Here is a 27,792-nt window from a genome sequence, read left to right on the forward strand (position 1 = left end):
GCTTGTCTTACTGTATTGTTTATACACCAAACCACAATCTTTTTGCAATGTATATTACATATATTAGCCTATATCTGTAACGTGAAGCAAAATACAGCAGCGTATGTTGTTTTAAGAATTCACATGAAGTAATCAGAATCGACTGTGCACGGTCCATTTTGATTTGAGAAAAGTAACAGAAACCTCGTGGAGGCAAGTTTTGTGGATCATGGGGTAAATATGTTCGACCAAAAGAGTAAGTTAAAGATACACTGTTCAAATAAAATAAATATTGCTCACATTTGTACCTGACCGACGAGAATCAACAGCTATATCATCTATAGCACCGCCTACTTTGTATCTGTGTGTGGTGGGACTTCTCTTCTACTCACGTGTTCTATTTCTATGGGTGTGAGACAGCAAGGCAAAACACTAACAGCATTATAATACAGTCAGTCCATCTAAAATGTAAAACGTGTGTAAATATTCTAAAATATTAGTAAAACTATATGTACATTAATCAGCAATGAAAAAATAAATAATAAATACAAAAGGAATTAATACACAGAATTTTTTTTTACGTAAAGTGGTTGAAAACAATTTATTTGTGTTGAATCTAAACATATTAAGTTGAACATTATTAAATTTAATTTGTTTAAATTCAACACAAATAAATTGTTTGTAACAGTTCAGCATGCAACACTTTTTTAAGTGTACAGACATTGATTAAGAAATCTAATGAAAAAATAAATAGCAATAAATTAACTAAGTAAACTTAAAAATTATTGCCAAAAGTATTAAACATTTTAAATGATTACTAAAAAGTTAAATAATTAATCATTCTTGATTAAATTTTCCAGAATTAGTTTTTAAAAAAAAACAATAAAAGTTTTGTGAAATGAAGAAGTGAGCCTTGTCAAGTATGGTTTTACCCATACTTGTCATGAAATTAGTCTTCTGCTTCTAACCAAGTGCATACACACACACACACACACACACACACACTGAACACACCTCAGTTGGATACCTAAGATCATTCACTCCTCATCTTCAGGTAAATATTTACCAATTAATTTCTAACAATTTTTTATAATATTATTGTTAATTGGGTCTTTAAAAAAGAAACCCAATTAACAACTAAATTCAATGCTAAATTCAATGCTCTTCTAGTTCACACACTCCTTCTCTCTCTCTCTCAAACACACACACACGCACGCACACACGCGCACACACACACAAACAAACAAACAAACAAACACGCACAAGAAAAGACATTTTAATTCAAATTGAAATTTTATTCACATATACTAGTAATGTTGTTTATTGCTCATGAGATTTGACTGTAAGGTTTAATATCTCCATTTTTTTTTACTTCCTTTGAGGACTGATGACATTTTACCAAAAGCTGGCTCTCTAGTATCTGAAAATATAAATAAACATCAAGGTTAACAATGTAACTGTGGGCTGTTTCCAACTACAATATTTATGCTTTTCATTTACAAAAAAAAGTTATTTTGGAACCATAAAAATGCAACATGCAAGTTTTTGAAAATGATACCATTATCGTCTACTTGTAAACCACAAAAACTGTGAAAATAGTGTCAATATGCACATGCATAAAACATGTTTAAAATGACAGCACAACTAAAACAACAATGGCAAACTACAAGAGCATTATCATGCACAGTAAAATCAACTACTGCCACGACATGCACAATATAGCGTTTTAGTTAATTGTATAACGCAACCTGGCTCTTTCTGAAAACGCATCCCTGTATATAATTCTGGAGAGCACCAAATATGTCCCGGGAGGTATGTTTTTTGCAGTTTTTGATTTTGCAAATCCACCAGAGGCCGCTGTGTATGCTTTTTTTAGATCTCAAATTTCTCTCATGAGTGTGATTCGCACCTGCTGTTCTCACATAAATCCACTAGAGGCCGCTGTCGACTGACTGACTGACAGTCTGACCAATCGACTAACCCACCCTCCTCCATTCCAGAACCCAACCAATAGTGTTTTCAAAAGCAAATAGCATTTGTTTTATAGACGAAATTCAGCTATACGTACCTCTAGCTACATAATTCACGATCTCCAGAAAAGTATATAGGGCTACGTTTTCTGAATGAGCCTATGTTGGTACAACAATATATGTAAATGAGAATCAATTTGACAATGTTGTGTACACAAAACTTTTAAAATCACAAAGGAGAAACTTTTCCATTTTAAGCACATTGTTGACATGTCGATCTACCCACAAACTGAAACCAATAAAAAACATTTGAGCTACTTAAATAAATATGATAAAGTTATTAATATTAATTTAAGTTGCCTTGTAAATGGATATAATGTTATTTAATTTAACTTGAATTAAAACAAACTAAAATACTAGAAAACAAAATGTCATTAGATATTAAAAATGTTATTAAATATTACAAAAAATGTTAAAGGTCCCATGAAGTGCTTTGAAATTAGCATTTTTAATCCGATGTTTGATGTAATCTAAACAGAAACATGAGAAGAAGATGGGACACTGAGTAACTCCTCCCCCTTTTGAAAAAAATAGGCAATAATATTTTGTTTTATCACCGCTCTGCCAGTGAAAGTGCTTGAGCTCAAGCGTATCAACTGAGAAGCTTCTTGAAGGGGGCGGGGCATGTCAGATACTAGAGAGAATTTGATTGGTCAAGATTTAATGAGGAAACTAAAGTATGAAATGACATTAATAAAATCATTGATCCATTTAGGCAGAAGTGACATACTACAAGCTTTGGATGTTTTAATCAGTTTTATATCTTCTAAACAAATTTTGCCATTGTTTTGGAGCACACTGTAGTCTATCGATATTCTTAAAACTAGCAATACTCTAAATAGCATTTATTTATTAATTTTCTTTTCGGCTTAGTCCCTTTATTAATCAGGGGTTGCCACAGCGGAATGAACTGGCAACTTATCCAGCAAATGTTTTACGCAGAGGATGCCTGGATGCCCTACAGACAGTTTTAGTTATGTCTTAGCTATTTCTTATGTCTTTGGACTGTGGGGAAAATCCACGCAAACAACAGGAGAACATGCAAATTCCACACAGAAATACCAACTGACCCAGCCGAGGCTCGAACCAGCAAGCTTCTTGCAGTTAGGCGATCATGCTACCAACTGCGTCACCATGACGAATATAGATGAATATAGCAATACTAAAAACGTCTTATTTCTCAGCGAAGGATTAAGATGACGCAATCCCTTAATTAAGACAACACAATTACGATAAAAGTAAAAAAAGTTGTCACCTTTCACTTTCCACCGGTGCTGTCGGGGCTGTCGCAGCTGTCGTGGGACGAACCTTGCTGGTGGCCCTTCTTTGGCTCTGAAATCTGGGATTCACCTCCGCCCTTGCTTCTTCTGATGGCGGCCATGTTGAGTACATTTTGCCTTGTGCCGAAGCATCTAGAAAGGGTAATACATGTCCATTAACGTTATCCGCTATTACAAAGCTGTTTTTATTATGTATTACACTCACCAGGTGGTAAAGTCCTGACATTGGCATACACCATCTCATTAGCTTCATAGATAGAGCTTTTAGCCTGCTGTGCACCTAAATAACTAAAAAATGAAAACCATTATTGTTACTTTGAAATAGTTTGAACGAATGATGTCATTATACAGTTTATTTTTTAATGTAATGTTTATTTGTTAACATTTTATTTTAGTGTCACAAATGTTCCATGTACTTACTATAGTATTTACATGCATAATTACATGAAACTAACCCTAAACCAAGCTTACATCCCACAGTAACTGTAGCCTTGTATTAGTTTCATTCGGTGCTTAATTTGAGCCGGTGTCCTGACATTTTATCCAACCCATCAGATTATGCTACCAACATTGTATTTGAATGGATTATGCTGGTTAGTTTGATATTACACTGTAAAACTCAAAATGTTAAGGTAACTCAAACTATTTGAGACAACCGATTGCAACAATCAATTACCGTCAATTACAGTTCAAAAACTAATCATGATGAATTACTGAACTTAATCCATTTGAGTAAACGAAGCAATTTGAGCACAGTAAAACCTGATAAATGAAGAGAACTCAAACCAACACAGTATTGAAAAACCCAAAAAGGTAAGGCAACTCAAACGGTTTGAGGAAACCGATTGCTACAAACCATTTAAGTTTAAAAACTAATCAGTTTGTATCAGACTACTCCAAGGTGGAATTCACACTGGTAGCAAAATCTGATGGGTCGTATCTAAATGTGCTACCTACTTTTTGAATGGGAGGTAGGACAATCTGACAAGGTAGGACAAATTGACAGAACACTGGATCTTGCTGGATGCTGTTCTGGGAAATATATATCAGATATTCGTGTTTTGTAATACAGCATTTAATTTAATTGATCTGGCATCACCTTTTGCATGGTGAATACCTGCATGTGTGTGTGTGTGTGTGAGAGAGGGAGAAAGAATGTGAATGAATCTGAGTGAAAAACAGCGAACAAAGCTGTGTGGATTGTGGTAGTCACTTTCGACCAATCAGCTTTCTTACGTTTACAATCACTAATGTTCATTCACTTATTATGTTTACACTGGTTGGTGATTGTTTTGCGCGGAGTGGCCTACCTAAATAATATTTGAATTTTCAAAATGCCAAACAAGCAGTCAAGTATATATTAGTTATTTTTAACTACAAGTAGATGAGCCTGATCAAAAGAGATCTCGAGTAGATTGAACTGCATCCCTGGATCAGGATAGCAGGAGACAGAAGCAAAGCAATCTCAAGTCAGCCAGAAAACATGACAGAAGAGGTAACTGTGGGCTCTTCATGAAGATTAGAAGAGTGATACCGTGTCCCAATTTGCATACTATCTATCCTAAATAGTGTTTCCCATGTTATATTTCATCTGCAATAACAACGTGAACTTATATAAAGATATGTTTGGACATTAACATCTGAATGCATAATTACCCAAAGACCTGAAGAGGTTTTACTGCATGAAAGACTCGTGAATGGCAGATTATCCTGCTGCTGCTTCTCCAATTAGGAAATGAAATATGAAAGAAATGTGGATGATTGACAGGGCTCATAACTAAGCAACATAACGATCTGTTAACGAGGAAGTAGTATGCCACAAAGCTTGCACTCTTCTGTTACACACTCAAAAGTATATATTTTTCCTTCACAAAATAATTACCTTTAGAGCGTAGTATAAGGATGCGAATTGGGAAGCAGCATTAGTTATTTTTACTTGACACATAATAGTGAAGTAAACTGAATGTCAGTTGTGTTTGTAAGCTAAATAGTGATATTTCATACAATTTATGTTTGGAGCTACATGTTTGTTTGTTTGTTTATTATCCATGGGTGACCCATAACGTTATATTGCACAAAACTGTTCAGATATTTGATGCTTTTTTCCACTATGACCGCTTAGTAACGTCATGTTTAAGGAAAATTGAAATTGTGTGGTGGACGTCGGTTACGGTACACTGTAAAAAAAAATCTGTAATTTTATGGTTTATTTCCAGCAGCTAGGGTGTTGGGAAAAACGTAAAATAACAGCTGTTAAATTAAAGTAATTTACTGTAAAGTAATGGACATTAAATTACAGAAATTTCCTTAAATTAAAATTTCTGGTAAATTTCTGTAATTTGACCTCTGTTATTTTTACAGTAAATTTCTGTGATTTAACGGCCGTTATTTTACTTTTTTTTTTCTCCGGGACCCCAGCTGCCGGAATTAAACCGTAAAATTACGGATTTGTTTTTACAGTGTAACTTTTATTTCCTGGTTTTGTTCTGGAAATGTTTTGTTTAAAAATTAAGCACTGGGTACATTCATCCATTACCTTTCCTTCAGCTTAGTCCCTTATTCATTAGGGGTCACCACAGCCAAATGAACTGCCAACTTATTTAGCATATGTTTTACGCAGCGGATGGCTCTCCCGCCGCAAGACACCACTGGGAAACACCCATACACTCTTTCACACGCACTCATACAGTACGACCAATTTAGGAAACTGGAGCACCCGGAGGAACTCCAAACAGAAATGCCAACTTGCCCAGTCCCAGTCAAACTAACAAACTAGTGACCTTCTTGCTGTGAGGCGACAGTGCTAACCACAGAGCCACCGTGCCGCCCATATTAGGTACATGTAAATAATTAGCATTACTTGTAAGATTATTTTGAATTCTTGATCTCCTGAGCTCATCATGGAGCTGATCATTTAGGATGAATGGACACTCTAGTCTTTTCTCTTATCTAAGCAATTCACAAAGAACGGATGCCATAAAACAATAAACGTTCAAGTCGGAGCGGCAGATCTGCATGAAAGACAGTTGTTCAACTGTTTTAATTTAACATGACAAGCTAAAATAATAGTTTCACCATATGAAGATACACTCCACACAGGATGTCCATGCTCTACATACGGTGTATCCTGTGATAATTTTGTGCATGTCCTGTTTGGTATCATTTTAAAAATGTCTCTGCATGATTGGTAAAATGATCTCAGTTTCACAGTAGTCACTTGTATTGCGAGAACTCTTTTCTGTTTATCTACGTTTGGGAAAAACTTCTCTCCCACTAAAGTGCAAAACATGTATGAACTTTTCACCCTAGGTGGTGACTTTTGGGTTTTAGGTTAACATAGGAGCAGACAAAGCTCTTTGTGAGGCTTTTGTTATATTGAATTTATGGTTGTTTGTTCTGAGATGAGTCTTTAATGGAAAGTTGAAAAGTGTCATTGGGATATTGTAACCAGGATACCCCCAATGCAGTGTGTGAGCCTCTGAGCTCTGCATAAAGACTTTGCCGCATACTTATTTCTCAAAGCACTCTTTTATTGACCGTTGAGTAATAGATGTTGTATATTAATCATCTCTGAATATGCTTCTCATTGTTTTGTTTTTAATGTATTTGGCATAATATGATTGATCTAAAAATGTTATATTTGACTCGTTTGGAATTCTACTGAAATTACTAGTAAATTGTGAGGACACTGTTTTTGAACCTTGGTGTATTACGGCCAGTGTGGATCAAACAGGATCATGAGAAAAGGGAGCAATTAGCACTTTATTGTAGGCCTTTTGATTACTGACCATTTTTGATCAGGCAAGTTGCATGATAAAAGACTGGGTGGACTATCTTTTTATTCAGAGAGCAAGCTGTATGGCCAAGTTAAAAAGGTGCCAGTCACCTACAAACCTCTAATTAAGAATCTACATGTGAAGGTAGACATGTGAATTGGCCACTCATGGACTCAAAATGCAATGAAAGGAATAATTGAGTTTAGTGCATCTGAAATTAATCTATTATCCAAATGTATTATTTTTAATGATTGTGACCCATTACTAATTAGAAATTTAATGACCACTTGAAATTGGAGTCAGATTACAGAGGACCTATTATGCAGAAATCACTTTTATAAGGAGCTTAAACAGTTTTGTGGCAAGATTCTGTGAATATGACCAGCTTCTTACTTCCAGTGCGGTTATTAAAATCCTGTAATTTTCTAAACAATTAAGTAGTTTTAGTAGATTTATGCAAACAATTGAAAAAAATATTTATCTCATGCGTTTTACAGCAGTTTAATTCAGTGGATGTTCTCACCCCAAACAATTTGCCCAGAGTGTATCATTGAGTTTTTTTTTTTTTTAAATCAAAGCATTTTCTCAAAATATGTGCCAAAATAAGATTTGTCACCAAACATTATTCTGCTAGCTGAAATAAAGAAGCAGTTATGGCCAAATTAAGACTCAAAATGACCCCAGAGTGGATGAAAACATGCCCAACGGAGTTAATACAGTAGGCACATGGAATGTGCGACAAGGACACCATATAATAAATTGTTACCCATAATTACAGTTGCCGGTCTAAATAAAAAAAAAGGTATGTTCTTACTGTTCCATGGCTCCTTGTTCACTTTGTCCTACTCAGTGGAAACAAAAACACATAAATCATGTCAGAATTTGTCAGGAAGAAAGAAAGAATTTGATGAATAAAATGTAAAACAATCAAATGTACTTTTTCGTATCACATCCCAAATGAAGAGCAGAAGCCCAAGCACCAGCACAACCGCCAGAACACCAGTCGCCGCCAAAGGAGCAAAACAACTGCGAGGATCTGGTGGAAATGTTTTTTGAGCTCGACCCAGTGAGTTCACAGCTTGACAAGTGAAGACGTCCTGCTCGGAGAACTGAACTGAGCTCATGACCATGTACTTGTGGCGTTCAGTTGTGGCTGAAGCATTTTGCCCAGAAGATAGGGTCCATTTTACATCCGGCACTGGATTTCCTTGGGCAATGCACTTCACCAGCAATGCGTGAGACGTGAGCTCCAAATACTGAGATAAGATGAGGATTCGTGCTGGAGCTGCAAGTGACCGTCACAAAAATATACATACTGTATATTAGGACAATTAGCTGCAGTTAAAAATTAAAAGCACAAATTTAGCTAATAGCTAACATTCTAACAACCTGTTTCAGCTAGTTGCTCCCAAATAATGGTTAAAATAAAAAAAGAGACAGGTCTTTTTCTGTCACAGCCCCTCATCTGTGGAATGGTCTGCCTTTACATATTAGCGCATGCTCTTCCCTTGGTGCTTTTAAGTCTTATTTATAAAAATCTTCTTCTGTCTCTAGCTTTTGATATTTATTAATTTGTTTTACATATTTTGTATATATATATATACACACACAGTAGAAGTCAGAATTATTAACCCCCCTTAATTATTCGCCACCCTGTTTATTTTTTTCCCCAATTTCTGTTTAACAGAGAGCAGATTTTTTTTTCAACAGATTTTAAAACATAATAGTTTTAGTAACTCATTTCTGATAACTGAATTATTTTATCTTTGCTATGATGACAGTAAATAATAATTTACTGCATATATTTCAAAACACATCTAGACACCTTAACATGACATTTAAAGGTTTAACTAGGTTAATTAGGTTAACTAGGCAGGTTAGGGTAATTAGGCAAGTTATTGTATAACGGTAGTTTGTTCTGTTGACAGTTGGGGAAAAATAGCTTGAAGGGGCAAATAATTTTGACCTTAAAATGGTTCATAAAAAATTTCAAACTGCTTTTATTCAAGCCGAAATAAAACCAATAAGCCTTTCCCCAGAAGAAAAAATATTATCAGGCATACTGTGAAAATTTCCTTGCTCTGTTAAACATCATTTGGGAAATATTTAAAAAAGAAAAATAAAATCAAAGGGGGGCTTATAATTTTGACATCAACTGTATATATACACAAGTATAGATTTTGTATGTTGGTTGTTTTTTTAAAGCACTTTGGTCAACATTTGTTGTTTTTAATGAGCTCTATAAATAAAGCAATATATATATATGAACAGATGATTCATTAAAATTTGCAAAAAAAATGTTATTAATATGCATTTCTTTCATCATTGATTATGTTTTGTTTCTCAGCTTACAAAATATGTTCCAAGAACATTTTTCTAACATTGGTCTGGGTGTTTTAGATTGAAAAGATTGAAATTGGATGTACTGGATTTACTAGAAATGTGTTAATAAGAAATGTTAAAATAAAACAAATATTAATTAATTTACTCAAACACATTTTTTTTTCCTTTATATGTTGCGATTGGGTTATTCCACTAAATATTGTTTTCTTAATGCTTCTAGGGTCAAAACATTGGTATTATGTTAAAAATGAACTTAACAAATGACTGAAACTCTGACTTTTTAGGACCCATTGTCACTTTTTCTTTCAAAATGACAATACTTTTATTTTAAATTTAGAAAAAATGTCATCCATATAGCCTAGTTTGCAGAATAAACTTTAGAATTTAAATACACTGAACTGAACTAAACTTCAACTCTGAAAACTGGACTCGACATTTTCAGTTTACTTGAACTTCTATGTTGAGCTGCTTTGACACAATCTACATTGTAAATTTATTTCTAAAGAAATAAAGATGAATTGAGTTGAACAAAAATATAATAAGAATAAAAATCATGTTTTACTCAAACACTTTACTATATATTGTTAATAAAGAGAAAGTGGAATTTACAAAGAGGATTTCCCCCGTAGCCGTATGCAATGTTTTTAAAACAACAAAACATGTTCTAAGAACTCTATCAACTATCAAGAATTTCTAATGTTCCCAATATTTTAACTAACGCTTTAAGCATTAGTTGTTCTAGATTAGTTTTGAATATTCAGAGCATATTCCAAAGTATTACTTTAATGTATGGATAATGAGAAAATGAAATGTTCCCTTAACCAATCAAAAATATTAGTAAAACAAATAAATAAATAATAATAACACAACATCAGTTTAATAAATTAATTACTCTATATAGGGCACAGCATTTTGCATTGTCTTGAACACTGTGTTTCTAAATGTGTAAACAATTTTTATAGTGAAATTCATAACACTACAATAAATTTCCATTTGTAACAATAGTTCACTGCATTAGTTAGTCAAATTTTTTTAGCAGTGCTTCCCAACCCTGTTCCTGAAGGCACACCTACAGTACATATTTTGGATGTCTCCTATATCAGACATTAATTTCAGGTTTCAGAGTCTCTTCTAATGTCCTGATGAGTTGAATCAGGTGTGTTCGCATAGGAAGAGGTTGAAGATTTGTACTGTTGGTGTCTTAAGCAACATGGATGGGAAACACAGTTTAATAGTTAATGTTAAATTAAACATTACCAAACATTTTTAATAACGAATTAGTAAATATTACACTATATTTAATACAAATGATTACATGAACAACCAAACTTTAACAAAGATTAACAAATGCTGTTGTATTGCACAAATGTATAGCTCATTAATACTTAATTCATTACTAATTGATTACATACTGTAAAGCATTAACGCTCAACTAAAATCTGCATGTTTGAACATATTTTCTACCTAAATCAATAAATATTTTGATTTAATTATTCAAATCATGTAAACACTATATATCTGTGTGGTTTTAATAAAAGCTGTGTGCAGTAAATCTCACCGTTGACAATAAGCTCTGTGGCGCGCTGAACTTTATCATAATCCAGCATCAACCTACAGGCATACTTTGCAGCATCGGACAACTGTAAATTAGTGATAGCCAAAGAAATGTCTCTTTTCCTGGGGTTACCGTGAAGCCAGAATCGCTTTGATGGTTTTAGAGTGCAGTTACCATCTTGACTGTCGGTTTTGTTGGACATAATACACTGAAAAACAGGCTCCTTTCTGTTTTCCTGCATCCACAAGACAATGATGTTGCCGGTGTAGGTGTCTTGTTTAGGGTGTGTGAAGGAGCAGGGAAGAATCACATTCTGTCCCAGTGAGCCGTTAACTTTAGGCTGACCGTTTATGGTCCAGTCTGAACATGTTAGGCCTGCGAATGAGAACAAAACATAATACAATATGTTGTTTAAATGCTTGGTCAATCTGTGAGACAATTTAAATCCAGAATTTATTACATTTTTAGTGGTGAAGTTGTCTCTGCATTTACAAAACATACATAAGAAAAGTGTTGCAGTTGCTGAATTAGTAAATCATCTTTTCATGAAATACATTAAATAACTATTCTGTAAATTAATTAATAAAGGAATTAAATACATTGTGTGTTTTCATAGTGCAGATTAAGCTGAAGTCTTGCTTTTAAAATGTAGAAAAATGTGTATATTACCTTTGAGGCAACAAATAAAAGTAAGAAAACCAAACACAAAGCCTTGCATCTTGAGTCTGATTGTGTTGGAATCTCACCATCAATCACTTTAAAATAAGGCAAAAGGTATGGTGACTAAACAAGATGGTAAGTAATGACTAACATGAGGAACTGTCTGCTTACATTTCCAAAATAGCCTTTTTAGTGAACTGGTCAGTGCAGGTAGTTTCCTCTGAAAGGTTCTGCATTAATATTGAAATTCCTCAAACCGAATCCTGTTCACATGATGACATCTTTACCAGCATTACTGTGGCTCTCAGATGAAAACTCTTATTTGCACTTTTAAATTCTCAAACTAAAGAATAATATAAGCCAAATGTAAAGTTTAATTGTGTTGTGTTGGCCATGAGATCTACAGACTGAAAGAAAGAAGGAAAGACGGATAGATAGACAGGCAGATGGAAAAAAGACAGATGGTAAGATAGCCAGACAGACAGACAAAAGGTTAAACTGACAGACAGACAGATGAAAAAATAGACAGAAAGACAGACACATAGATAAACAGAAAGAAAGATCAATGGACAGACAGACAGAAATATCGACTGAAAGACAGACGGATGGAAATATAAACAAATAAATAGACTGACAGACAGACAGACAGACAGATTGAAAACTAGGCAGACAGACAAACAAAAAGGACAGACAGAAATATGGAAAATAGATGAATGGACAAACAGAAAGATAGATGGTCAGACATACAGACAGACAGATGGATGGTCAGACAGAAAGATGGATGGTCAGACAGACAGACAGATGGATGGTCAGACAGAAAGATAGATGGTCAGACAGACAGACGGATGGATGGTCAGACAGGAAGATGGATGGTCAGTGAGACAGACAGAAAGATGGATGGTCAGACAGACAGATGGAAAGATGGATGGTCAGACAGACAGAAAGATGGATGGTCAGACAGACAGATGAAAAGATGGATGGACAGACATGCAAAGATTTATGGTCGGACAGGCAGACAGACAGATGGGAAGATGGATGGACAGACAGACAGAAAGATAGATGGTCAGACAGACATATGGAAAGATGTATGGACAGACATGTAAAGAGTTATTGTCGGACAGGCAGACAGACAGATGGAAAGATGGATGGACAGACAGTTGGTCGGACAGACAGACAGAAAGATAGATGGTCAGAAAGCTAGATGGATAGACAGACAGATGGTCGGAAAGAAGACAGATGGAAAGATAGATGGTTGAACAGACAGATAGGTGAAAAGATAAATGGAAAGATGGTCAGACAGACAGATGAAAAAATGGATGGACTGACAGATGGAAAGATAGATGGATGGATAGACAAACAAACAGATGGAAAAATAGATGGATTGACAGACAAATGGAAAGATAAATGGATGAAAAGATAGATGGTTGAACAAACAGACAGAAAGATAGGTGGACAGACAGACAGATGGAAAGAAAGATGGACGGACAGACAGAAAGTTAGATGGACGTTGAGACAGATACATACAAACTCCCACAAACACATATATGTAGTTCTCTGTCTAATTATAACTGAAGTCAGCAGTGTGTGATTGTGAGTCAGAATTAGGAACATGTTGCAAGTAGATTTTTCCTCTCTATTCATACCGTATCAGAAATTCAGAAGATCTGCAATGAACCTGCATCCCTTCAGTAAAACTCTGGGTCTGCTGGTGGTCCTTCACTCTGCAGGTGAGAACATTCTCAGCAGACTTTAAATACAAATACCTGATAAAACTTAACATTTTTATTTGAACTTTTGAAGATTTCTAAACTTTTTTCATTCAGCTGTGGCCAAAGATGATGATGGCTGGTTAATGAAGGCTCCCGCTGAGGTGCGGGGGATAGAGGGTTACCCGGTGGTGCTGCCCTGCTCCTTCACCCACCCGCACCACACTCATCCCTCCTCCATGTATGTGTCCTGGACTCTGGGTCACGGACGGGCCGCGGTGCTGCTGTTCCGCTGCTCGAGCCTCAACAACAGCCAGCTGTGCCAGTCAAAACCCAACCAGGACCAGCGCTACCGCCTGGAAGGAAACCACAGAAACCATGACATCTCACTGCGGGTCAACAGCCTGACCCTTAAGGACAGCGGCCGCTATTACTGCCGTGTGGAGCTGCCAGGACACCAGCATACAAGCTTCGAGAACACACTAGGAACCCGTCTACGAGTGGAGGGTAAAACAAAATTAATTCTCATGCTTTATCATGTGTTTCACATGGAATTCATGTTGTGTGATGGCGGGATTACTGACGACTGGAAGTTTTGCTGTCCAAATTAACATCTGTTGGTCTTGGAACAAAGTTTAACAGGCATAACTTCACTCTATTACAACCCTTCCTAGGAGATAAATTTATTATTATTATTTTTATTAAAAGGGTTTAGTTAATATGAATTCTAACACCAAGCTAGAAATGGCTGTTCAAAGACAAATAAGAGTGACTGAAGACTATCCTGCTGAGGGGATGACATATTTTTATAGTTCCCTCATGAAAAAGTCAAAATTGACTTACAATTTATAACCTAAAATGTGTGTTAATTAAAAAATAAAATTTTAAATGAAAATTTTTTTTCCGGCAGCTGAGGTGAAACGTAAAAAAAAAAGGCCTTTAAATTACAGACATTTACGTAAATTAACACAGAGTAAATAACAGTAATTTACTGGAAACTTTATATTGACAGAATTTAGTAATTTATTGTCCGTTATTTTACAGTAAATGTCTGTAATTTAATGTCCATTATTTTACAGTAAATGTTTGTTATTTTACAGTAAACGTCTGTAATTTATCAGTCGTTATTTTTATACACAGATTTGTTTACTCAGTTTGCCTCTCCAAAACATAATTTTTCAAAATATTATTAAATAAATATATTTTTAATGGCTCAAACTTGACTATAACTTATTGATGGTTGTGCTATTGGTTGGATTTGTGTTTATTACTCCAGTGAACATTTGCTTCAGCGGTGGTGGTTTTTCTCTGCTGACGTCAGTTTGACAGCTTCAACCATAAAATTCTCAACGACGTCCATCTTACACTCAAAAAATTACGTTCGCTGCTTGTTTATTATGAGTTGAACCAACACAAGTTTAAGTCTTTTTTAGGGACAATTACATTTTTTTATGTTCACTCCACTTAAGTTTGTAAAAACGATGAAGTTAACTTGATTGATTTGTGTTGGGACTACATGAAGGAATCGTTTGGAACGCAGTGGGTTTTTTTTTTTTTTTTACAAACCCAGTTAGTTTGCTACTACACTTTAAAGAAAATGCAAACAAATTATTATTATTAACAAATTATTTGGATTGAACATAATAAAATTAAGTTGATCCAATGAAATCTCAAGAATTGTTTAAACTACTTATTTAAAATGAGTTGAAAACCCAATTCTGAAGCTTTTTTAGGGATAACTTGATTGTTTTATGTTCTTAAATGCAAAAATGTAAGTTAACTTAATGGATTTGTTTTCGGACAAGAAGGAACTTTGTGGAACCCTGCATTTTTTACAGTGAGTTTATGCTGACTTTAAAGGATTAAAGATAGACAGACAGACAGACAGATAGATAGATATAGATAGATCGATAGATGGACGGAAAGATAGACAATCAACATTAACCATTCTGTATGTTTACTGGATTTTAAAATAACCCTTCATTTATCATTTTCAAGTAGCCTATATTGTGTAGACTCAATGTTAATGACGGCCAATGAAAAGCATTAGTTTAACTCAGATATTGTTGCACTTCCACCATTTAATAAGGCACCTTTACAGTGTCAGCTACCAAAACTAAAACTAATTTCGCCAACAAGATTTACACTTTAGACGTCATGTTTAAAAACCTATATAACCTCTTATCACAGTGAAATAGAAATGGCACCTAAAAATACCCTCCTTTCAGGTTCAAATCAGCTCATCAGGTTTGTCCCCGTTTAAATTCTAATAAACTGAAAAATGGAGCCAGCCAGGGCCTAAAAATAACAGAGTAAACTTGTGTGTAACTCTTTTATGAATTCTAACAATATCCAAGAAAGCTAAAAGGTTCACGTTGTAATTATTAGATCACAGTAACTGTACAGTAGGTATACGAAACATCTTCCCATTTTTGTAATGAAAATGGATTACAAATCTGTTGTCAACAAGACTGTTTACAAACTACATTTTCACTGTTATTAGGATAATTCACAAATAATTCAAGTTTACTGACCATTTGCTCAACCTTAAGTGATTTGAATCCAAGTTTTTGTTTTTTGTTTTGTGGCGACACGATTGAGAAAATGATCAAGATGTTTATAATTTTGGGTGATTATCTATTTAAAATTAGCGTGAACTGAAAGTTACTGAGGCATTTCAATATGTTGATGTACTTCCAATTTATTGGAATATTAAGTAGGGGGCGTGGTTTTACCTTTTGCACATCATTCCCTAGTAGCAAACTAACTGGGTTTGTAAAAAATGCTGGGTTCCACACAATTTCTTTATGTTGACCCAACACAAATCGATCAAGTTAACTTAATCATTTTTACAAACTTAAGTAGATTGAATATAAAACAATTAGGTTGTCATAAAAAACCTTAAGACTTGTGTTGATTCAACTCCTATTGAATAAGTAGTTTGAAAAAGCAACAATAGTACTTTTTTCAGTGTAAGATGGCTGTGGTTAACAATCAAGAAGCCATCAAACTGATATCAACAGAGAAAAAAACACCACTTCATGCGCTGACGCAATTGTCAGACTTTGACCGAAGATTACCAAAACAAACCATTTTTGTGAATTAAATTGCACTGATTAATAGTTCACATAAAGAATAACAATAAACACTAGCAAAATAAACATTGTTAATTTAGATTTCACATAGACTTAAAGTAGTATCATGGCGAATACATTTTATTAGGTCAAATGCTGTTTGCTGACAAGACAAAATAATTAGGCCCTTCTCATTAATCTATTCTCAATTTCTGGTTTTATTTTTATGTTGCTCATTTCCCAGCTGCACCACGAATCCTGAGTTTGTCAGCTGAGGGGAGCGAAATATCTGGCTTTAAAGCAGTGTGTGAGGTTCAGGGTTCCCCCCTTCCTGATGTTCAATGGATTGCACCAAATGGAGTTCTGGATGGAGACGCTGCATTCCCACTTTCTCAAGACACTGCAGGACAATACCGTGCTTCAAGCCAACTGCTGGACGTCCAGCCAGGAGGTCAGTACATCTGTGCGGCTTCAAACTCTCTGGGGAAAGATCAAGCCACACTCTACCTTCTGTGCCCGAGCCCTGAGAAGTTAAGCGCAAGGAGCTCATTCTCTCTTGTGGTGCTGCTTCTTGCTCTGGCACTCGCTACCAAACTGATTTTGGCTCTGGGTGTGGGAGCTTGGCTGCTCAAAAAGACGTTTAGTGGAGCAGAGCACTAAAAAAAACGACAAAACACTGGTCTTCAAAACTGTTTCTCAAGGCTTTTGTCTTGTTAATAATGTATAGCCTAAAAATAAATCTTCCTCTTTTGAGATGAGACAAGATTACGACTCTGTCTGACCTCACCGGATAATATAATCCCTTACTGTGTGAACCTGAAATGGCTAACTATTAAAATGTTCTTATTCATCTACTTGTGCATTCATGTGTTAAATCAGTGATGAATAATAATGCAGCTAATGAATGACATTTAAAAATAAATACGGGTTTGGAAAATGAATTGGGTTAATTAAAATAAATGAATAACATTAACATATTAAAGGGCACCTATGATGAAAATCATCCTTTGTAAGCTGTTTAGACAGAACTGTGTGTAGGTAGAGTACGACCACAGTCATATTGGTGTAATGTAAACACAATGAATCTCTTTTTTTTAATTTCATGACGTTCAAACAAGATCATAATTCCTCCCATTTTGAGACTGACCTTGTGATGTAGGGGTGCGGTTTCCCTGTCAACTGATTTGATTGACAGACGCACATTAGGTAGTAACGCATATAATCATATCAATAACTCAGGACTTGCGTAAAGCAACTGGGATTAAAAATCTGTTGAGCTCGCTGTGATCATCAATCATTATCAAATGTGATCAAGAATGAGTTTTACAAGTTTTAAACGTGTTAAAAAACAATATTGAATGAATAACATTGATTTTACCATCATTACTTTATCAGTTTCAGTACTGTGTGTCAGTATAATTATAAAAAAAAAGATGCTTTAATCCCGGTTTGTGGACATTAAATTAGATTTATTGTCCATAAACATAACGAATATCCAAACAGCAGTGGATATTTACATGTATCCTGTCACATTTGCCATGCAGTTAAACGTTTGCACTGCGTGTGTGAACTTTGTAACTCATTGTTGCAGAAAGACTTGAACTAACTCCACAACAAATACATCAAATAATCATTGGGGAAGTTCTTACTGTAGTATTTCGCACAAACGTTTTGCGAGAACTGCTTCCTTCATGTCTGTCACTGTGCTGTTTATCTGACGCAGCCGAGGCGGAGATTCTGACAGGCATGTGGGAATGGTGGGCGGGGAGAACTAGCATTAAATGCACAGGCAACAAAAACAGCTACAATGGTGTTTAGAGCTGAAAACGTTAATATTCTGAATGATATAATAAATAATCTGATGGGTGTTTTGAGCTGAAACTTCACAGACACATTCTGTTCTGATCTAAAAAAAAAGGGTATAAAAGGTGCTCTTTAAAGTCTTAGTCATAAAAAATAAATGAATGTAAAAATAACCTGTTTCTGTCTAGAAGTAGTGTATACTGGACTAATAGTTGATCTACACATCCCAGCACCACTAATTGAAGTTTGTTGTTGTTTTGCTTCGTTCCAATATGGAAAATCATTGTTTTTTATGTTGTGATGTTATGCTTTCACAATATTGGTCTGTCCCTGCATTCACATCAGATCATAATTATTATCATTCAGGGATTTTGTGAAGAAGTCATGTTCTCTGCATAAAACAAATTGTGCACACAAGTCTATAGAAGTGTTGTTCAGTTGACATACTTTAATTATATTCAGTATTTAAATCTTAGTCTGTATATACTTCAAGTACATCCCAACTTCTACACTAGCATCTAACAAGGCAATAATATTTCTATTTAATCTACAAATAAATGAGCAGTATAAGTATTCTTTTTACTCTTACATATGCTAGACGATTGTCAAAGCCACCATATTTTTTCTAAATCTACTGTAATATTGGCAATAATTATAAATAGCCAGATCAATTCTGAGCATGTAAAAAATCTCCACTGGTTACAGAACATACAGTTCTGAAGGTGTAACAGGAATATTTTTGTAATTCGCTTTAGTTATTTTCCACTTAAGACAACATTTGTTTTGTAGTACGACTGTAAATGAAATATTTTTGGCCACTATAGCAGACAGGTTTATTTTCAGAGCAGCAGCGTGCACTCTGCCATGTGAACTTCTTGCTAGGGTCCAGCGCAACCGAAGCGCACAAGCCTTTCTCTGGTTTATCAGGCTGTCCGAGCTCCCAGAAAGTGAAGTTCACATTCACATTGTTGCTCCAGTACCACTCAGTCGTGAACAGGCTGCGGCGTAGACCAATCCAGCCCAACGTGGGTTGTATCAGTGACATGTTCAAGACCATCTTATCCTGTGCAGATTTACCATTGAGTGTGGCGAGCTGGTCATACTTATCTGAGCAGTACTGAAGGGACATGGACCAGTTCATGCTGTCCTGACCAAGCACAAATATCTCCGGAGTCAGCAGACAGCCATTCTGATCTAGAAACACACAAACAAATACTTTGTATTCAACAACAGCAGCAAAATTAAAGTAACAGCATAATGTCTTGCATGAATTTAAAGGCTTGTATATTAAAGATAAACTGATACAAAATTTCAGCTAATATCAATAATTAGTGGCTGTTTTACTGTGGAAGTCAATGGTTACAGGTTTCCAACATTCTTTAAAATATCTTCCTTTGTGTTCAACCAGTTCACCATTATTGGCCCTGGTTAGCAGCTATTATTTATACAAATCAGCCAATGGACATGAAAATTTGCTTTATTGTCACGTTCTGATTGAATAAAATTAATATTTACTCAATCATAGATAGATAGATAGATAGATAGATAGATAGATAGAGATAGATAGATAGATAGATAGATAGATAGATAGATAGATAGATAGATAGACAGACAGACAGACAGACAGACAGACAGACAGATAACACTTACCTAAGTCCATATTTAAAGCTACTGCTTGGCTGCCATAGACGATGTTGGAATCCAAGCGTTGTGTCATATATACACCAATCTTTGTATTCGGATGCCAGATGGTTCCAATGACTTGTGCCTCCACCAAAGCCCAAGAGTACTCAGTGCCATTCAAAGGGTACCATATGACATTTAAAGGCTGATCGTTCATTTTCACCCCAGTAGTGCTGGATGTATTAGCAATCACCAAAGCTCCAGAGCGTGAAGAGTTGAAGTCAACCAGAAAGCAGCCGGAAAACATGCTTGTCGGCATGAGGTCAAGAATGAGTCCTGGACTGATCAGTCGGAGGGAAACACCAATGTTGGTAGAAATAAGCAAGGCCGAGCTCAGGAAATTTGGAAAGAGGGGCAAGATGTCTACAGACTTTTGGACTTGAATACTATTTGCATCATTAAATACACCCTGACAGACTTTGAAGGCTTGATTTGTTGTCACAAACAGCTGCTTGACACCAAAAATAGATGGCACAGGGAATCTGGCAACCTTTCTATCAGATACTTGGGGTTTGAGCTGGTTCGCCACCATGTTGCATGAGCAGTTAACAGTATCCAAGCAGGGATGGGTCAGAATCACAGCCACTTCATCCGTCGCAGTTATTTCTCCCTCCGACCCATTAATCTGCATCTGGAAGAGTTCAAAAGGGCCAAGTGCTATGGTATCTTGGCTTTGTCCACTTCCGTCTCCATATTTAATGGTGACGCTGTTGTCTCCGTCCACTGCATTGATAATCATCAGCCTAAAATTGAGAAACGTGACATTTGATGCAACTGAAAGGTTAAAGGATGCAGCAATCTTGCTGTAATTCAGAGCAGGGATCTGATACACCGTTCCGAGGTTTTGATCAGGCTGAACAACACGGGACTGAAATCGACCCTCCCATCCACTCATAGAAAGCACTGTGATGTTTTTATCGCTGGTGATTCGAATAGACTTATTGGAGAATGCAAACTGGTATTCTTCAGCATCCTTTGAGAAATTCAAAGTCAAAATGGTTCCGTTGTTGCCAGCGGCTGAATTGGTGATGTTGCCACTCGCCATTTCAATGACACTGACAGCCGTGTTTGGGTGAAGGGTGGTGATTTTCAATAGGTTATAGGTCTTTTGAAAATAAAAGGCAACGTTCTCGGGGAATGCTGTGATGAAACTCGTCCCACGGCTGTCCATTGAAAGCCCTGCAACACATAATGATTGTTCTTTTTATTCAAATAAATAAATAAATAAAACCATAATTTCCGAATTATTGTTGATACACCAATGCTGATCACAGAGATTAAAAGTGCCATAGAATAAAAAATCTGGATATATGTAAAGACGGCAGCAATGCATGACCATACAGGACATACATTTATTATTCAGAGCCACCCCTGAAGAGGCATAAGGTCTGTTTTATTGTATTTTCTGTTAGTGTCTATTGTGAAATGCTTGTTTGTAATGAGGAAATAAACACATGCATACTGCAGAGTGTAAGTATTGTAAGAAATTAGTCTGCCTTGACCTAACTTCTACTTTGTTTTACAAGTGTTTAATGCTCCTAAATGAACAAATAGATTAATTATCACAGAGAGGAGAGTTCCTCAAGTAAAGTATTTAAGCAATTAAATCATGCCTTTGGAATGATAATTTACTTCTTGTTGCATGAGAGCGGCAGGAAGCCATCAAGAACCATCTGCTGACCAAAAGGAATTCTGTTCATCTCATTTATCTTGACAGTTGAAACAGTTAAATACATTGCGAAGCATGGCACTCAGGGACTGCTTGATGGAATAGAAAAAAATACTGAGAATCCATATGAATGGGCCATTTCTTAATTACCATAAAGCGCCTAAGAAGAAAAAAGGAAAAATTGCTAATGCGCTGCAAGCTTTGCTTGCATCATACAAAGTTACTGGAATGAAAGTAGAGAAGCTCTGTCATGAGACAAAAAATAGAGAACGGATGAAGAAATGGTTCCACGCTGATCAAATGAAACCCTACAAACATTCAGAAGACAATCCTATAGAGCCTGTATAGGAAATAACACCGTATACATAACATGTGTATCTTTATTGGTTGTTTTTTTTTTTTTTACTTGTTTTAATGTATATATGGTTTGATGTGTTATGCTGGAAAAGAAGAAAAAATAGGGGGTGCGGGGGCAGACAATATTATTTTATTTCTGCATATATGTGGCAGGATTATTAACTAGAAGCGATGTGGCAATGGATCCTCACAGTGGTTCTGCCAATGACAGTGACAATGCAAAAATGCCCAGAAATGCAACCATCCCCCTCTGGCGTAGTAACAAAACCATATAAAGGAACAACATTCAATGGTCAACAACATTCAATGGATCCATGTTCCACTCCTAGTAAATTTGACAGCCTGGTCCCCAGATCTGGATGAGCAATGCCAAAGAGAAAGCGAAAGATTAATTAATAATAAGAAAGAGAAAGATTAGTAATGCTAACGATACTTCTTGGGCCTGTTCTGCTGGGAATAGTTGAAATAGATTGAGTTGTTTTATGAGACAAATGTTTGCTATGCTCTTGACGGTTTTCATACCAGTTTTCCAAAGAGAAAATATGTTTGAAAAAAATTGTAATTGTGTAAAATCTAGGAATACTACAGGGTAATGTGTTGAAAGAAAGAAAGATCTTACCTAGATTTGTCACTCAGTTGCCATCAGGAGAATGGCTTGGAATAAAAATTGAACCTGTGAGCAGGATGCTTAGGAAAAACAGCCATTGTGTGTAACACCTCAGGCAAACTATGAATCATGTGAAAATAACTTAACTCATGTTAAAGATAATTTCCTCGAGTAATAGTTTCTGACAAGAAAACATGTATTACCACAATCGTGGATCAATTCTCTGTCTTTATAGGCAGTCCCCAGACCTTTTATCCAACTAATAATACTTCATTTTGTATGACTTCTCTATGAATTACCAAATTTTGATGACGTACTAATGTCGTTGATGCAAAGGAAAGATAAACATGTTGTTAAAGCTCAACAAGCTCTTGATGAAAAGGATAAGATTTTAACTAGACAAAATGCATGATGGAGATTTGGTTATTGCATAATCTAGTTTAATTTGGGATGTAACTATTAAAACTGCTGTGTGTGTTTGTATCTTTCTAATTATGTGTCATTGCATTTTGTTATGCTGCATGTGTGTTATGGTAAAGTGCCGAATTGCAGATAATTCAGTGATCAATGTTGGAGGATCCCTTTGGTGGTAATGAGTCTTGATGACAGCTTCCAAACACAAGATCCAAATTTAACAAACAAGTGTGTTTAAACAGAAACAAAAGCGGTGATAATTGTGCTCAAAATGAAATGGAGTGTGCATGAGGCGTCGACCCAAAGACAGGTAAGATTTTCCAAGGCCAGTGGGGAACACTTTAGGCAGGGCGTTGCCTCCACTGGCACCTGCCTAGAAAGGACGAAGTAGTCTGTGGGAAAGAGTAGATTTGATGCTTTTTTTCTATGCCAAAGAGCATCAGAGAGGGGACCTGGTTTATAGTCGACGCGTTCGCTTGTTCGCTTGAGTGCGCACAGCGAATGTGACGTAATAGCAGAGTTTGCGGATAATGGTGCACACGGCATTTTTTGAGACTTGAGCGAACAGTGCACGTGGCGCCACGTTTAATTTGAGTTGAACATGAAACACTCTGAAGAGATTTAGTCTAAAACAGTACGACTGTACAGACATCTTTATGATCCGTGATCATAGAGATAACCAGATGATCAATAATTCTTGAATTTCAGCAGAAATTGCAACAGCTGTGGGAAAGGACAAAGTTTTTGTTAAAAGGTTTGGAAAAACCTGAGGGACAGTTTTGTTAAAGCCAAAAGTGGTCGTGACAAAAGTGGAGACCCAGGTATACAATTACAGAAACATGTTTTTCCACCAGTCATAAATTTAACACTGATGTATACGTTGCAATTTTGAATTTAAAACAATTTAATAGTTACAAAACTATAATGAAGTTATTAAAGAATTATTTATTTGATAACTGGGAAGGAATATTTAAACCTAAAGGTTTACAATATACTGATGCCCTGTTTTTCTAGGCTTTATTGGTGATAATGGTCTAGAACAGGGGTCACCAAACTTGTTCCTGGAGGGCCGGTGTCCTGCAGATTTTATCTCCAACCCTAATCAAACACACCTGAACAAGCTAATCAAGGTCTTACTAGGTATACTTGAAACAACCAGGCAGGTGTGTTGTTTGAGGCAAGTTGAAACTAAACCCTGGAGGGACACCGGCCCTTTTTTCTTTAACTGATGTTCATGTTCTGCTGTCATTAATATTTAAATAAACTTTAAAAGGTAAAACTGTCCGAGATATGAACAAAAGCAAGTGATGCATCAAAGTTTGATTTAAAAAAAATCTTGAATGGTTACAAAAATGCTTATAATCATTAAAATAAATTATAAAAACAATAAAAATAATAAGTTTAAAATATTGAATGATATTAATGATATGACGTAGTTCCGGAAACGTCCTACATCTCTGTTTATCTGTCTGACTTTACTGTCAGTTTCTTTTGACCTCCCCCTGTCGTTGTAAAGAATATCACAATGGCGAATGCGGAAAGTATAAAAGCCTCGTCTGTTTCGCGAGGTGCACGTGCAGTCACTTTGTAACTACTTTTCTGGAATAAAACTTTGGTACTTGATATTAACACAAGAATTGAGGAGCAAAAAAATCTGTTTGATTAAGAATAAAATCCTGAATTTGAAATGTTGATAATGTCAAAACTGGTATTGGTGCACCACTAGTACATACCTTTAAAAAGGCAACCATACATGAGATTTCACTGAATATATGACATACCTTGACTAAACATTAAAGCGATCAACAGAACAGCCAACATGATTGTTTTCAGCCTCGGCAGTTCCTCCTTCAGCGACCAGTGTACTTCTGTGCAAAAAAAAAAAAAAAAAAAAAGACTAATTATGATCAAATACAATCGGCTGATCTACATAGTGTGTTTACTGTACAAAATTAACATATAAGCAAAAAAAAGAAAAAAACAATGAGGACGGTCTTGTTTGAGCTAGTCAAACTAGTGCTGAAACAAGACTATTTTGCAATGTTTTAATATGTAAAACATCTGTTTTCAATATTTTTGTCTCTCATTTGCCCCCAGTTTTAGGTTGGTAAAAAATATATTCTGGGAAATATTACTGAGATGTAAAATAATTCGATATTGTAAAATAAACAAGTTATAAATAAATAAATAAATATAAATGTATTCATTGCTCCAGATATATTAGAAAACATTTATCATCATCTTATTAAGTTTAGGACCTTTTTTGCTGTTTTGTTAGTTGTGATACTTTATTTTTGAAATATAAATGATTACTATGTAAATGCCGCTTTTCCTATAATTTTTGGCCAATTTAATGCATGCATACTCATATTTAGACAGGAATTCATTTACCATGAATAATTACAAGCATTTCTATACAGAAGCCACTCAGATAAACATTTAAGAAAGCAAAATAATAATATTAATAACTTTAAATAAAAAAAAAAACATTAAATATACTGTGGAGAAAACTGTACAGCTATAAAGAATATATAAAACATTGATAATGAACAAGATTAACAGTTTTATATTCATATGATATTGATATTAGTGTAGTTACAGTTTTCTATATAGTGATAACTATATACATTTAGAGATGTTTATACAATTCAAAATATTCAGATAAACAAACAAAGAATTAATTTGCTTACATAATTGCATCAAAAATAATTAAAAAACCTACCTTATTATCTTGGTCAGTGCTCTTCCTCTATCTGAGCAGAACAAGCAGAGCGTTCTCTGTTCATTCAGTAAAAAAATATTTGAAATTCAAAAGTCCTCTCTCCTTTCCCCATGTGGATTTGCATAAGACGCTGAAGAGATTTGTGTCTTAAAATCAACAAGTTTCATATTACAAATGTCAAAACTCACAAACACCTTGATAAAAATACACCTAGTCACTCAAATAAATGAATGAAATAAGTTTCAGTGAAAAGTGAAATTCCCTGAAAGAAATGCTGTTCGTTTTATTGCTTAACACAAGTCAAAATAACAATATTTTCCAAGCTTATCATCAACTTAAGTTTGGATTTACGTCCTTCACTAATGCTGCTATGACCAACAGCTGATCAAATTAACAAACGTTAAATAGAACCGTACAGTATATATAAAACATCTGCGATAGCATGCCTTCAGGCTTTCTGAGCTGTGCCATTAAAAAAACACTGGTGTTCGGTCCAGCTTTCAATCTTAAATTTGTGTATTTTCTCCATAGAAATATTTGGTATTCAAATTACTAAATTTCCTTTCCTGGAGAAGTTGGTGGCAAATGAGAAAATAAGCCTATTTCGATTTTTCTGATAAGGAAAAATGCCTGATCCTTAATCTTAATCAAATCTTCAAAAAATTATATAGATAGACAGACTGACAGGCAGACAGAGAGAGAGAGAGAGAGAGAGAGAGAGAGAGAGAGAGAGAGAGATTTTCAAAACTGTCCAGAGACAGGATTGGGTGTTGAACAATCGTTGAACAAGCTTTGATTCGCTTCAAATGTTGACTATATCTGGGTTTTATAGAAATAAATCAAATGCATGAAATTTATTCACATCAACTTTGTTTGAACTGAGTCCTAAAGCAGCAAAAGCTCTTCCAAATATAAAACGTCAGGACCATCCTGTTCTCAAACACTCCAATTTAAGCTAATTATATCAGAGATCCTTTAAAAAAAAAAAGAAAATGTACAGCTATAATCTAATTATACAATCCCCAAGGACTAAAACAATATAAAAAGGTAGCTTTTCTGAAAATCATGAGTTTTTTAATATTTATATAATCTGCACGTGTGAAAGCTTTGTGGAATTATAAAGTGATAACACTTATAATATTTAGACAGAGTTATAGAATTTTGAAAACACTTCTGTGTCTAATTATTTAATATTGTTGTATTTAAAAAGATATTTCTCCCAAAATAAAAATTTCTCACCATATACTCACACTCAAGTGGTTCTAAACTTTAATAATTTTCTTTTTTTTTTACTGAACACAAAACACGATATGAGTGGAAGAAAAGACATGTTAATGGCTCAGGAAATCTTTCTTTGTGTTTAACAAAAGGGAAAAAAAATAAGGTTTGGAACAAGCAGACATGTGTTCAGCAGAGACGTGCCAAAAGTGAAAGCGTATAAAGTGTGTGCGGGCATTCAAAGCGATTTCATTCATCTTGACGGTGACAGCGGCTTCCTCATACACACCCATTGTATCACATTAGCAAATATTGTGGCGCTTACAGCTCAAACTCTGAAGACTGATGATTACAGGATTTTCCAGCAAGACAGTCAGGAATGTAGACATGGGACAATAACCGGTTTCAAGGTTTACAGCAGTTTGGAAAAGTAAAAGTCATTTCCTGTTGTACCGTTCCTATAGTATATGTAACTTTTTGTATGACTATTTTATTTAGTTTTTTAGTATTTCGAGCAAAAGGAAGAAACATTTGAAAAACAAATCTCTTATACACCATAATCCAAGCCTGCTATAAATCTGAACAGTGCACTGGCTTACTTTATATTCAAAGAAAAGAAACATAAAGATGCCGTTTTATGTTGCAAAGGAATCTGTGTATTTAAAATGAATGAAAATAGTCAATGATTCATTTTAATTGTTTAGCCTGACATGTTTACTGTTCCAAAATATTTTAAATGCTTGTTAAAATAAAACATATTGTGTGCAATGGAGAAAAAGTTGTTTTTTTATCCAAACATTAAAAAGAGCATTAAAACGCCATGATATTTTTATCCAAGATTATCATACAATCCAAATCTTACAAAACAGTTGAAGTCAGAATTTTTAGCCCCCCTTTGAATTTCTTTTTCTTTTTT

At 35.1% G+C, this 27,792-nt stretch overlaps 3 protein-coding genes across 5 annotated transcripts in view; 1 reads left to right on the forward strand and 2 right to left on the reverse strand.

The window, feature by feature from the left end:
• si:dkey-11p23.7 overlaps window positions 1-17,257 on the forward strand; it is a 60,573-nt gene extending 43,316 nt beyond the window's left edge. The window contains exons 4-6 of one of the 2 annotated variants that reach the window (XM_087284849.1): window positions 13,275-13,350; window positions 13,447-13,836; window positions 16,648-17,257. In XM_087284849.1, coding sequence (XP_087140975.1) covers window positions 13,275-13,350; window positions 13,447-13,836; window positions 16,648-17,063 — 882 coding nt within the window. In that variant the 3' untranslated portion in view covers window positions 17,064-17,257. 2 annotated transcript variants of the gene reach the window in all.
• Window positions 1,254-14,146, reverse strand: siglec15l (sialic acid binding Ig-like lectin 15, like). 2 transcript variants are annotated; one of them, XM_087284872.1, is made up of 7 exons: window positions 13,267-14,146; window positions 10,967-11,338; window positions 8,003-8,350; window positions 7,880-7,907; window positions 3,495-3,577; window positions 3,265-3,421; window positions 1,254-1,399 (listed from the first exon to the last, which is right to left on the reverse strand). In XM_087284872.1, the coding sequence occupies exons 2-7, from the start codon at window positions 11,202-11,204 to the stop codon at window positions 1,393-1,395; spliced, it is 861 nt and encodes a 286-aa protein (XP_087140998.1). In that variant the 5' UTR covers window positions 11,205-11,338; window positions 13,267-14,146; the 3' UTR covers window positions 1,254-1,392.
• A 1,379-nt stretch (window positions 17,258-18,636) lies between the features above and the next one.
• LOC100333000 (uncharacterized) lies at window positions 18,637-26,838 on the reverse strand. The gene is made up of 4 exons (XM_087287732.1): window positions 25,659-26,838; window positions 24,718-24,804; window positions 19,857-21,068; window positions 18,637-19,400 (listed from the first exon to the last, which is right to left on the reverse strand). The coding sequence occupies exons 2-4, from the start codon at window positions 24,755-24,757 to the stop codon at window positions 18,973-18,975; spliced, it is 1,680 nt and encodes a 559-aa protein (XP_087143858.1). The 5' UTR covers window positions 24,758-24,804; window positions 25,659-26,838; the 3' UTR covers window positions 18,637-18,972.
• Between the last annotated feature and the right edge of the window lie 954 nt (window positions 26,839-27,792).

Source organism: Danio rerio, chromosome 16 (assembly GCF_052040795.2).
Source record: "Danio rerio strain M-AB ecotype USA chromosome 16, GRCz13ab, whole genome shotgun sequence".
Taxonomy (NCBI): domain Eukaryota; kingdom Metazoa; phylum Chordata; class Actinopteri; order Cypriniformes; family Danionidae; genus Danio; species Danio rerio.